Source organism: Athalia rosae, chromosome 6 (assembly GCF_917208135.1).
Source record: "Athalia rosae chromosome 6, iyAthRosa1.1, whole genome shotgun sequence".
NCBI classification, from domain to species: Eukaryota; Metazoa; Arthropoda; class Insecta; order Hymenoptera; family Athaliidae; genus Athalia; species Athalia rosae.
The window spans coordinates 10,214,619-10,227,654 of NC_064031.1; the positions used below are offsets into that span (position 1 = coordinate 10,214,619).

Here is a 13,036-nt window from a genome sequence, read left to right on the forward strand (position 1 = left end):
CGTCGCGAACCCTATATCGACGATAGTGTGTAAAATTTTCAACGAAAGAGGGTAAAATTACTTCCGCATATATATACATATATATATGTATATATCTGTATATATATATATACGTTCAACGAGCGATGATGTAGGTCGATTGTTATCAGTTCCGCGGTAGTTGGGGGGGGGGGGGGGGGGGGGGGGGGGAAGATTACCGTCCGCTTCCTGGATACGAACTTGCACATCGGCGGAGCTCCTATATAAGCTTTTGCAATTAAGCGAAATTAAGCCGCCGCGGAGTCCGCCGGCCAGCTTCACACCGCGAAAGACACGGACAGGAGCGACGGGAGGAGATTCCGCGGGAGGCGGCACGACGATCGATAATCAAGATGTGGAAGATTCGAACAGCGTATGAAAAAAAAAAAAAAGAAAAAACAAATTTACACCACCCAACGAAGCAATCTTCATCGATCTTGACGCGTTTGACGCACATATATAATGCGCTCTTGATGTACGACGTACCTACCAACGAGCGACCCGTACCTGTACGATATCACGCGCTTATATTACGGGCGTAAAATTGAATCGCGCTGGTTTCGCGTGCGTCCGCTCTTGATTCATATCTTCCGCGGAAAAATCCGCATACCCCGATTACCCCCGCTATTTTTTTTCTTCTTTTATTTATTTATTTATTTACGATCTTACTCTGCATCTCGTCGTCGTCTGTGTACGCTCCGATCTTGCAACTTTCGATTGTGTGTTTACGGGAGAGGGGGAGAGGGGGGCGACGGAGGGACCCCCCGCGGACGGAGGCGAGAGAGAGCGGCGACTGAAAAACAAAAAAAAAAAAGAAAAACTAACGAGCGCAACGCGGAAGGAGGAAAAACAGCTGGGAGGAGATGGATGGATATCTCAACGTGTGTACGGTGAGACGCGGGGCGAACGAATGGTGGAAACTTTGCCGTGGCTCATTGATATTCACGCGGTGTAGGTAAGACAAAGTATCATTGCCGGTGTCGCGAGCCGATCGTTGCAGCGTGTACACGTATAGGTGTATACACGTACAGGTAGTTTTCATTTTTCGTGCACCGGCTACACACCCCGTCCGCATCTGTATCTATATTTATACACCGACCGCCCGTACGGGTACGACGTACCCGCGCGCAGGTATCCCATGCAGGAATTGAAATACACGGTACATATAGCTGGTTCATTAATTCGGTATAAATAAATTAAAATTCAGTTTCCACAGCGCGGAGTTGATGCTTCCGCGGTGGTACGAGGATAGAGGACTTACTCGGTCAGCGCGACGAGGTACCGAATAAGATCACAATTATTCATTCGACGGGGGCAGCACGCCCGCGGTCCTCCAAATTCACCCCATTAATTAGCTTCCGTAGAGATAGTTCACGCTTATTATTTTTTCTTTTCTTCAATCTTGTTAATTTTCTTTTTTCACTTATTTATTTATCTCGCTTACATGTATACACGTACATCCAATTATCAAGGAAAATAAATTACACGCCCGCGTTTCACATCCGTACAGTATACGTATATATATATTCATGAAAAAATAAAGCTGAATGAGAGAAAAAGAAAAAAAAAAAAAGGAAAATTAATGAAACACGAAAAACTGTTATTATACAGAAGACAAGAATCAGTCGCGAGTAGGTGTAACCGGGGCTCCTGTTTTTTTTCATTTCTTTTTTTCGTGATAATCTCCTTGACGAATCAACCGACCCATTGATGTCCTCTTACACAGTGGTCCTAATATTTAGATCCCTTTCGTATGCCGGGGGGGAGGGGGGTGGTAGAAGGGTAGAAGTCCCGCGTAAACAAGGTGCGAGGAGGACCCGGTCCGCTTTCCGGATTATAAAGGAATAATAACTCTTTTTCTCCGGCATCCTGTAATACCGTAGGAGGGGGGGGTGGGGGGGATCGAGTCACTTCTCGGAGCTTACGCGATCCTCGGACGAGGGCGGAGATATATAGCGAAGCGGCGGAACGAGGCGTTGAGACGAAGGAGCCGCGGGCACGAGCCCTGCAGCACAGACGGGGTGAATGAGGAGGATTACGGATGGACGAGCCGACGCCCGGTTAAAATACGTCTTTAGCGGGCTTTGGATGGGCTAGCTGCTGCTAATCTCCGTAAGAATGCCGAGCCCCTTTTTTTGTTTCTTTGAGTTTAGTTTTTTCTTTTTTTTTCTTTTTCTTCTCTTTTCGCTCGTACCGCGCACAGCGCCGCCCGCCCGTCACATAATCCGATATTTTCGCCTCCATTTGTCGTCGCTCTCGCGCGCGATCCGTAACCGAGCGAAGAGGATAAGCGCGAAAAAAAAAAAAAAAAAAAAAAAAGGCGAAACCGGACTCGATCAATCCTCGGGAAATATATGCGGTACTCACTCTTGATTAAATTCAGTAGAAACTGCGAAACTTCTTCTCCTCGCCGATAAATATATACGCCGAGCGTACGGTGGTAGGTGCAGCGGTGTACAGGCGCGAAACTTTTACGGAAAATATCAACGTTACAGTACACAGTGTAACGACAACGACGACGAGTCACGATTTGCACGGGATGTCCGGATATCGCCGACGTCGCATACAATAATAATAATTCAGCGCTCATTTTCCACCATTCATCGTTGGCCCACGCCCAGCCGATAAATGTGATATACAGACGAAACACGGCTCGATATACGTATAGCCGGTAGGTTAAGCACGGCGCCAGAACTATGCGGCCGGTGGATAAAATCGTTTTTCGATATCGAAATACAGAGCGTCGGCGGCACGCCGTGGGAGAAGCTTATCGAACAGATATGCATCGACGGCAGCAACCGTAGAAACCCGCTGCAACAGGTGCACGAGCGTTCCTAGTTTACAAACGCTCGCTGAACAAATAGTTTACTCAAGAGTACGACTCGTTGGCCGGGCGAACGCGGACGGGCGACGACCGACGTTCGCGTTTGCCGCGAGGAACAATGGAGGAGTAGCAGTAAATAAAAATTTTAACGCACGTCCGACATTTCTGCACCTCGTTAAACGGATGCGCGAGACGTCACCTGCGAACGCATAAATTACCACGGACTCCAGACGAAACGTTTTGAGCGTATCGCACGGAGTCGAACCGCGGCGGCGGCGGCTAACGACCGCGTGCGAAGAATTCCCGCCGCCCCGCGAGAGTCCGACGTTGCGGAATTTTCTACGTTTGAGAGAAAATCGGAATCGGGAGAAGTTCGCGGTGAATCGAGCGACGAAATTTTTCGGCTAGTTCGGGGAATTTCTTCGGTCGGCGATTGTATTTCGCAGGGTTCCTCGTACAAAGCAGGACCCCTGATTTTAGCGAGTAAAGGGTACCACGGAGTTCAGTCGCCCGATGGCTGACGTACGGATTTCTATATTCTTTTATTGACAGTCACTTAGCGACGAGGTTCTAACGAGCAAATAGCTGTCTTTCGTGCCTCTCTATATATATAAGCTAACGATATTTTCGCTCGCGGTTAAAAGAACACCAAACTCTTACCGAAGATCGGTGGTTTCTAAGTTTGAACACGGGCCGTGTTTTGGGACCGTCGAGTTTCATCGATCGCTGTAATGTACACTGTATGTATAATACACGTATACCATTTGCCCCACGGAAACGCGCGGCTCGGATACATCCGTTCGCGGCGAAAGAATTTCTCCAATCGGATGGACCGAATCGTTAATTAGCACTGGCCCGTAACGAGACGACGACTCTCCACGAAAAACCGTTAGTGGCAAACAACGCGTTGCAGTCTGCAGGCCTCGATCGTGGGACCGTAAATTATTTTACCCGAAGCTGTAGCGAAAGCCGTACCTGAGCCGGAATCGCGTACGCGATTCTTCGTTGATTATAATTAGCTTTGAGATAAAAGTGAGTTGGACCAAAGAAAAAAATAAAAAAATAAAAAAATAAAACAGAAGCCGTTTACACGCCTACCGTTTGGTAATTTTCAGGCGACGGAATGTTGATTCTAACAAATTTTACGAATCGGCGATTAGCGTGTTCCACCGACAGCCAATTAGGCCAAGAACGGTATATATACTGTACACGGTTTACCCGCGGATACGCCTGTGAGGTGAAAAGTAGGTATATATATATATTCGAATATGAAATCGAGTGGCTGGCTATATTTCTGATATATTTTTTTCCGGATATTCGCCGGGAATGTTTACGATACAATATACAAATGTGGAACGGGAGAATGAAATAAAACTCGTTCGTTTTTTAATGCCTCATCGCGTGCACCTCGATCGCTCGTACACGCCTTTTTGATATAGTTGAAACGCGGAGCGCAGCTTATACAGCTGGTCGAAAGCGTCGGGAATACTTTTCTAACGGGTTCGGAGATAGACGAAAGATTAGTTTCAGAATCCAATCCGAAGAAACCGAGGGGACCGAGGGCCGAACGAAGAATCCGCGATCGTTTTCTAATATACCCGTATAAATGAATCGACGAAGCCCGTTCGACCGACGAAACGTTTCAATGAAATCCGATCCGACGAGGCGAAGGGCTGGGGGGGGGAAGGTTCCTACCTTTGAGATCGTCTCTAATCCAAAACACCATTCAACGTCGTCCTATCAATCCAATCGTGAAGAAACGTTCACCTCGGTTGTTTTTTTCACGAATATACTGGTGAGCAAGCGTACCTGCATTGCAGCAGTCACGAGATAAGTTAAGATTTACAACACACGACACAGAGAGACGCTGGCACCGTACCACGTATACGTGTACGTGTATAAACGTACGAACTTTGAACACTAATTTTCCGTCGAAATTAAAAAGATGACGATGAAAAATGGGGAAATCAGTTTCACCAATTTCTCCACGTGGCACCTCGTCGTGATTTTATCCTCCGTTTACTCGCACCGTAAATTTGTCACCGATCCTATGGCGAAACTTCTCGCGTGTCCGTATAGGTACAGGGGGGTTTATCGTTCGTACGTGCAATCAATCGAAAGACGATTGATTATTGCGGGATCATAGAGCGTGAGGTTCGAATCGTACAACGACGACGATCAATAACGAAGCAATTTCGAGTAATATCGCGAACGGTTGACTCGTATCTAATTACCCACGTGCGGGTGGTACCGGCGTGCTGCACCCGTTAACATCACAGATTATGTAACGGACGCCGATCGATACAGATATAACTCCGAAGCAACGTGTCGTACAAACGGAAGACCCCAAAAGCCACGCGTGGACGCGATTCAAGGTCTTATCAGCACGGGTGAGGAACGTATACTGAGTAACAGAACCAACCAACCAACCAACCAACCAACCAACCGACTAACCAACTAACGAACGTACCAACGGCGAACGAAGCGAACGCGTGCGTCGTCGTCGTCGTCGTCGTCGTCGTCTGGTAGCGCGGTGACTCGTGACTACCGCGGACTCGCGAGACCGCGCGATTCACCGAAACTCGCACCGAGTCTCGCGGTTCCGCACCGCGTGGGGAACGAAGAAAAAAAAAAAAAAGAAACAAAGAAACAAGGGCAAAATAAAAAAGGGGAACGAAGAAGGGAAGCGAAAGAGCGATCGTCGCCCGGTTGCACCGGAGGGGGGGGCGAGCGCAACTCGACGACAAAACCGCGTCGTCCGTCGTCACTCGGCTCCCCCTGTCCTCCTCTCCAGGTGAGCTACGAGGACCGACTGTCCGAGGACGAGGAGGAGGGTATCTACTATCGCTCGTAAAACTTCCTATACACTTGGTACACTGACCGCGACACCGTGACGCAGCGCCAACCGTTACATCATACCGTATAAATATACGTACGCGCGGCGATTCGACGAGAGTATCCGTTATCGATAAGCGAAATTCGCGCTACGTCGTCGTAGTCGTCGAGTGAAAAAAAATCGACAGTCACGATCGGTACCGTTCCGATTACAGTGCGCGTTAACCGCGCGGATGCGGAATATACAATATACCTGTGTATATAACGCGTTTCGGTAGTCGCGAGATTATCGAGGAAATTTGTACATCGCTCTGTACAAACTGATCTCATCTAATTGTAAGTGGCGTCGAATACGCGAATGAAAACAATCGACGATAAGAAAATCTATATACACGTCCGTCGATCGGAGTGGCGGCGACGAGATACGGATCGGTATCATTTGTGATTGATTTCGCGGGTGAAAGTTTATTGCGCAACTACGTGCAAGCGCGCCCTATTACCCCGCTGTCCGCTACCGCGTGCCTCGCCCTCGTTGTTTTTCATCGAAATTTCGTTACCGCACCTGATTCCGGTAACCCGCGACTTTCGTACAGGTGCAACGGAGCGTCGCTCCGTGTGCCAACGAGTACAGGTGTTGCTCGGTGGGCGTGATCATATGTATATACCTCCTAGTCAAAACGATAGTAGCCGTCGACTAACGACACCTCAGAAATTGATGATGGGAAAAAATTAAAAAAAAAATTGATGACGGGGACGTTATTTTGACAGCCGAATACTCCGATACGTCTATACCGCATACAGCGTGGCTTCGTTTTCGTCCCCCCCCCCCCCTGCATCGTAACGACGTCAACTTCTTCGTTCGCGGCCCACGCGATACCGTAACCTCGGAAGAAACGTTCGTTGAAATTTTTCCTCCCTTTATTTTCTGATTTCTTTTTTAGAGAAAATGATGATTACATCATACGCGTTTGAGAGCAATTATTATTCCAAGTTCGCGTTACGCTTTCGGTGATAAAAGAGTTTCGAAGCGGTGGAAATTCGGACATGCCGACGGGTTAGAGGTCGGCATCGCGGGCAGCATCCGCCGGAGGACTACGGGGAGCCCTCCTCGAATGAATGAATGAATGAATGAATGAAGGATAACGAGGACGATGGCGGAAGAAATCAAAAAAAAATAAGATACACTGATACGTGACCCGGGCGTGCGGATCTGGGATTAACGAAAACTCGAGTAAAGTACACGCGCGCGGTGTGTCCAATGGCTCGGCGCGTGTGATTTGCCCTTTTCCTTTTATCCGATTCGCTCGCTCGCTGATGCGAACACCGATACACACGCGGAGATGGTCGGTCGACAAAGATTCGACACAGATTCGACACGGTGCGCGTGTGCGTGTGTGTGTGCGTGTAAAGTATTAATACACACGTACTGCAGAGACAACGAGATACTTCCTGGTTCTATCGGCGGGATTCACCGCTGACTTTTCGTTCCACCGAAAAAAAACAACTTATCCCATATATTCGAATACAGATCCGATTCAAAGATATTCATTCGAAGAGCGTAGAATATCATCCACGGGGGGTTAGAACCGATCGTTACCGCCGCACGAATTCACCTGTCACAAAACTATACGTACGTACGTACATGTATTATACCTGTACCGTGTAACGGTCGTGATCGTTTTTAAAAGCATTACGGATGTCGAACGGGGGAAGCACGAAGATATATATCAATGCTTCGGAAGCTGACGTGAAATGAAAACTGTCGTTCGACGATCTTCGTCGGAGAGTTGAAACCGCGGCAATTGGAGCGTACGTGAAAGAAAAAAGAGAAAAACAAAAACAAAAACAAAAACAAAAAAAAAACACAACGCCGTTACTCACCCCCCCCCCCCCGATAAATCGAAATATCACGACCCGCGGTAGCTCTCATCGAACGAGACGAAATAATTCCCGACGTTTACGTCCCCCTAATCACTGTAACGCGAGTTTAGTCACCCGTGTATATAGGTATGTAGGCGGCACACGTGGCCGTTCGGATGTATAACCTCTCGATTTCTACATGATAACACAACGTTGCCTACACAGCTGCGGGGCAGATCCCCAAGGAATTAATTTACACGTATAATGTAGCGGGTATTAAACGTGTGTCCGCGCCGCAGGTACTTCGGTAGAATCCTAGGTAGGTAAAAGCTTATGTCCGCGTATACCCTTCACAGTTTACACCACCGAGGTGTTCCTTATTAGGCGGGGGGTGGGGGATAAGTTAACCAGGTAACGTACCGATGTAGTTATGCGTACGCGTCGCATTGTATAATACGAGGTATATACCATACGGATAAATTAAAGTACATCGGCGGTGGTCGCCGTACGATTCCTCGGGGTATTGCGCGCAGGTGTGTACCTATATATAGGTTTGATTGTGAAGCGTGTACACCTATGTAACCATGGACTTTGGTCGGTACGGTGTGTAGGTGAAAAAAGGCAGGCAGGTATTTAATTACAGGTACGGAGGACGGTGAACATCATCCTCCGTACGGTTGAATTAGAAGCGAGCGGATATGGTAATAGCTCGGATTTAGATTATGCGTAAAATATGCCGGACGGTATATAAAAGCTAATGCGGCGCATTTGTTTCCCCCCTGACGTCGAGGTCCGAGAGAGCTTTAGATTCATGTAATGAAGATTGGAAGCTGCGGGAAGGCGAGGGATAATTCTCGATTATTACACCCCCTCTTCGTTACCGGAGGCGGCTGATATCTACCCGCGGGAAATAATGTAAACTTCGAAGTGCACCGGTGAACGAGCGAGTGCTCGAGAACGTCTCGAAAACTCTAGGCGTCGCGTACCTTGATGTACGCTCGTCGAGTTATACGAAAGTGCGCGAGACGAGCTCGTTCGACGCACGGTTTTTTTTTTTTTTTTTTTTTACTTTATTTTTCATAAATCTTGTTACTCGAGTGCAGTCTCGCTCCATTTAGCTGTCATTTCTTCACACCTCCGAAGCCGAGAGACGCGGCTACTAACTCGACGATCTCGTCTCCCCCCCCCCCCCTTCCCCCCACCTTCCCCCACTCCCCCCTTGACTACGAAACCCGAACACGATGAACCGAAAAACTCGTACCACCCGTCGCGGCTAATCAAAATCCGAAAATCGGGCATGTAATTTGTACCCTCGTGTAAATATCTTCCCATAAAGATACCCGCACCGCCGCCATTAACTCGCCTGCACGCCTGCAGTCTTGGTGTTTTTGTATATTTTTTTTGAGGTCCCGCAGTTAGATTTTTCGGCTAATTGTATGGAATTAATGAAAATATAGAATGGAAAGAGGAAGGAAGGAATTTCATTAATTTGAAGTATTTTTTCCATCTTCTCGCCCGCTGCACACGTCGCAGTATCCTTTTGTTCAATGTTTCGAGTCTATTTAACATAAAAGTAGGTCGTTTTTCCCTTTTTCGCCAACTGCGTATCCCGGTGTATGCAAATCGCTCGGCTCTAGATCCAAAAGAAAGCGGATCCTCCCCCATAAAACCGTGACCTACGGGGCTCGCTTCTTCGCCAGCGTCCTGTTCGAAAATTTTTGCTTCCCCTTTTTTGCAACGGGTTATGAGAAATAAACTGAAACGACTGAATTCTAAACGAAATCGTCAGATATCGGTGTTACAGATACGCTACGAAAATGAAAGCTGAGTATTATATCGATCTATACAAACTGGAACTTCATGACGATCGTGATAATCAGATTCTTCGACAGCCTAGTTCACCGAACAACAGTGCCGATCGAATCAATTGATAAGCTATCCTGACGCGGCGATGCATTAGGGTTTGATATGAAAGGGGAACCGGAGAAAATTCAATATATGTATAATTATAATGAACAGCGGTGGCAGAGATCGTTTCCGTTAACCACTCTATGGTAACTGAATCGCTGCGACTACAGTTTCCAGAGGTTTTGCTAATAAGATTGTCGAAGATGAAGTCAAACAGTTCGTACGCAACGATATTCTCCCATGCCATAGCACATTTACCAAATTTCGAAGAAAAATTTAAAGTCATTCGTACGCACTGTAACATACGACAAACTTCGTATGGCTTCCCATCCGCATCAATCGTACGACGTGCTTCAAAACTTTGCTAGTTTTTAGTTAGTTTTCGAAAAATTAATAATACATACAAATATTTTAGGATCTTCGTGAAAACCAAGCCCCACGTTTCAAAAGAACATGCTGACTGGGTTGAGTCGAATATATTGACTTGTCAGTCTTCAAGAAACTTTTAGAAAATATAACGCAACTTATATAATTAAACTTACTTTTCAAACCTCAAATAATTTTGGTTCTGAAATACCACACAAGGAAATAATATGCACAAGGCAAGATGGAGAAAAGATAGATAGCAAAATCAACGCATGCGACTCACGGACTCTGCCGAAATTGATTTCCTTCTAAATTTTCTGCTTCCAGAGCTTGGACACTACACTGCTTCGTACACTATCTGAAAATTGAAAAAAATTCAACTCGTTACGTTTTTATATTATTTCGACTATCGTCAGCTGACGAATGAGGGAGGACAGCTGCTGATCGACGCAATCGAATTCATTGTGAAAAAGTAATCGGTAAGCACTCACCACTTTTCCGATGTCGATTCAGCTACCCGTGACGTTCCACCCTTTGTCCTTCCGTCCATTACCGCACTGCACAATACACTGTCTGGAAATGTTCGCAATTTGAATGCACTCGACCATTACGGTGTTTTCACTATTGTCGTCTCAATAGCGATGGCTCACAATCGATTCGATAATCGAGAGGAGAAATGTCGGAAATTTTATTCGAAACTTGTACGCCGAAAAACCGCGTTTTTCACTACTGCATCTCTCACTGCCACGCGGCGCCATCTGACGCAATCTATTTGTGACTATTTGTTTATTTAACAATCGTTGATTACCGACCGCACAATAAAGGTAAAATCGTTGACTGAAGATTGTTACGATGAACAGACTTGTGGTTTTCCGATTGAATTGAAAATTGTCAAACCGGAGAAACGCTATAGCCTTAGATTTTTCTGAAAATTCAGAGAGCCAAATTGATCTAACTACAAAATTCAAAAAGTTATCGCCAATTTTTCACCTTTGAGGGTTTGGGAAAAATTCGTATCTCAATTTGGTCAACGGATTCGTGTTTCTGAGGTCAAAATACATAAGAAAAGTGTCCTGCGATCGATTTTAAAAATACTTCATTTTTGGCCCAAAAATCGGAAAAATCCAAAGGGGTACTCCTTGGATTTTTTTCGATTTTGGGGGCGAAAAATCGATATTTTTTGTTTTATCGGGATTTTTATGGTATGTTCACGTATTATGATCTCAGGAATCCGAATCTGAGAGTCAAATTGGTCTATCTATGAAATTGATCGAGTAATCGTCAACTTATCGCCCTGATATGTGAAAAATCAAGGACATCTCGATTTAATTTATTTGATTTAGTAATTAATTTGATTGACGCCTATCTCACGCTTTAGTGAATCTTGATCGATTTTGAAATTCACAGGGTAAAGTAGAGAGGGGATGAACTGATTTTTGAGAATTAAAAAAAAAAAATCAAACATGGAAAGTTTTGAGAAAAGTGGAATTGAAATTTCCATGACGTGTTTGGGTGGCCATGAATTTTGTTTGTAACAAAATGGATAATTTTACGTGAAAATACGGAAAAAATCCTATCGAATACGTAATGTTATTAATTTTTCTTTCGGTTCCACCGGGCAAGAAATATTGAAAATAGCCGAAACGTATGTGTAATATTGACCGAATGAAAGGAGGAAATATTATTCATAATATATAATTTACAAAAACCAAATCGATAAAAAGGAAAAAAATTCAGATATTTTCAATCGCAATTCGATTAGCTAGTTCAAATAAGAATTTCACTCATAGCTGAGATCAATATCACGGATTCCAGTTTAGCCGCATGACTCAAATCATTCTCGATCCCACTTTATTGTTAGTTGAGGGTAGATTCGTGGTGCCCTCTACCGGTAACAACAAATAATTTATCCGATGGTAACCGATATGAAACTTATGAACAAAACCGACAACCCCTCTGGATAATTACCATCGACGCAAATACCTTCTTTACCCGCATTCCGGATAAAAAAAAAAAGTTCATACACATTTTGAAAATTATGTCTCCAATGCAATTAGAATCCAATATTATCAACTATATTGTAATTTTTAATTTTTACGCGACTCGTTTCGAGCAATAGAATCTGGTTTTGAGGGGAGTGGATCGATGTGATCGATAATATTCGCGGTTTAACGCAGATATTGGAGGCCGTCGATTAAATCAGGATGCGGCTACTCTTCTTCTTCGCGTATAACTACAAGTCTCATTGTCAGAACAAACTTGATAAAATTTAGCGCTTCGCTGCCCACGTTGACGAGTCCATAAGTCGTTATAGGATCAACGTGGCCCAGTTTTCCGAGGTTTTTACGCTAGGCAAGCGAATGACGAGCGGCGAAGTTGCAATTATTGTTTGTTATCAACAGATGCGCTGATTGCTGTCTGGCGCGGTAATAAAGCTTTCAGGTTTATTACAAGCAACGGCAGCTAGGGCATCGCGCCGCTACGGAAACGTAGCGGAACGAGACCGTCACTTGTGAGAAGAGAATATCTCTCTGGAATCACGTATCAAGATTCTAGTACCGCCGCAAATCTCGGAGTTCCTGCTCCGATAAGAATTAATCAACGTCTCTCGGCTCGCCAACGAACCAAAAGATAATTAAAAATACAACCAAAGATAATAGAGAAAGTGGAGATGCAGGACAATAGGGATATATTATACCGATATAGATACAGGGCTGCGCTATCGAACGAAATGGAAAGGTATGATACCGGTGTAATATTATTAGCTTCGGCAGCGAAGCGTTCGAAGAAAGTATAATTCGAACTCGACGATAACGCGACGATCGATCCGATCAGTCATCCGAAATCGACGTTTTTTTTTTTCCTCCGCGCCGTTTCTTCAATAATTACCCAACGGTTTTTTCGTTTCGATCCTATCCTATGTCAAGTCTATATCGCGTATTAACGAGAAACAAACGTGCGAATTCGAAGGCCTGTAGTAGTCCCAGTCCGAAGGAGAACAAAAAAACTATGGTAACAATAAACACCTATTGTCCGGTCAGAGTCCGATTAGCTAAACCCGAGATCCTCGTCCGCGGTATGTCCAGTCTTATTTGCGGCTACCTCAGCGCGTGCGGCTCGTAATTTTAGATTAAAGTTATAGTTTTCTCGATAAATTCTGCACACAAAGAGAAAACGCAGTCGCTACTTCGCGCTTTTACGTATATCATCGCGCGGTATGCGCGG

At 45.3% G+C, this 13,036-nt stretch overlaps 1 protein-coding gene across 2 annotated transcripts in view; it reads right to left on the reverse strand.

The window, feature by feature from the left end:
- Positions 1 to 5,270, reverse strand: part of LOC105688800 (eukaryotic translation initiation factor 5B) — a 45,494-nt gene extending 40,224 nt beyond the window's left edge. Inside the window, exon 1 of one of the 2 annotated variants that reach the window (XM_048657284.1) lies at positions 4,538 to 5,270. Coding sequence is in view for 1 of the 2 variants with exons in the window: in XM_048657287.1 (XP_048513244.1) it covers positions 4,538 to 4,568 (31 nt within the window). In the remaining variant the exon portion in view is untranslated. The remainder of the gene's footprint in view (positions 1 to 4,537) is intronic. The other variant, XM_048657287.1, reaches the window with a different exon arrangement.
- Positions 5,271 to 13,036: the final 7,766 nt, after the last annotated feature.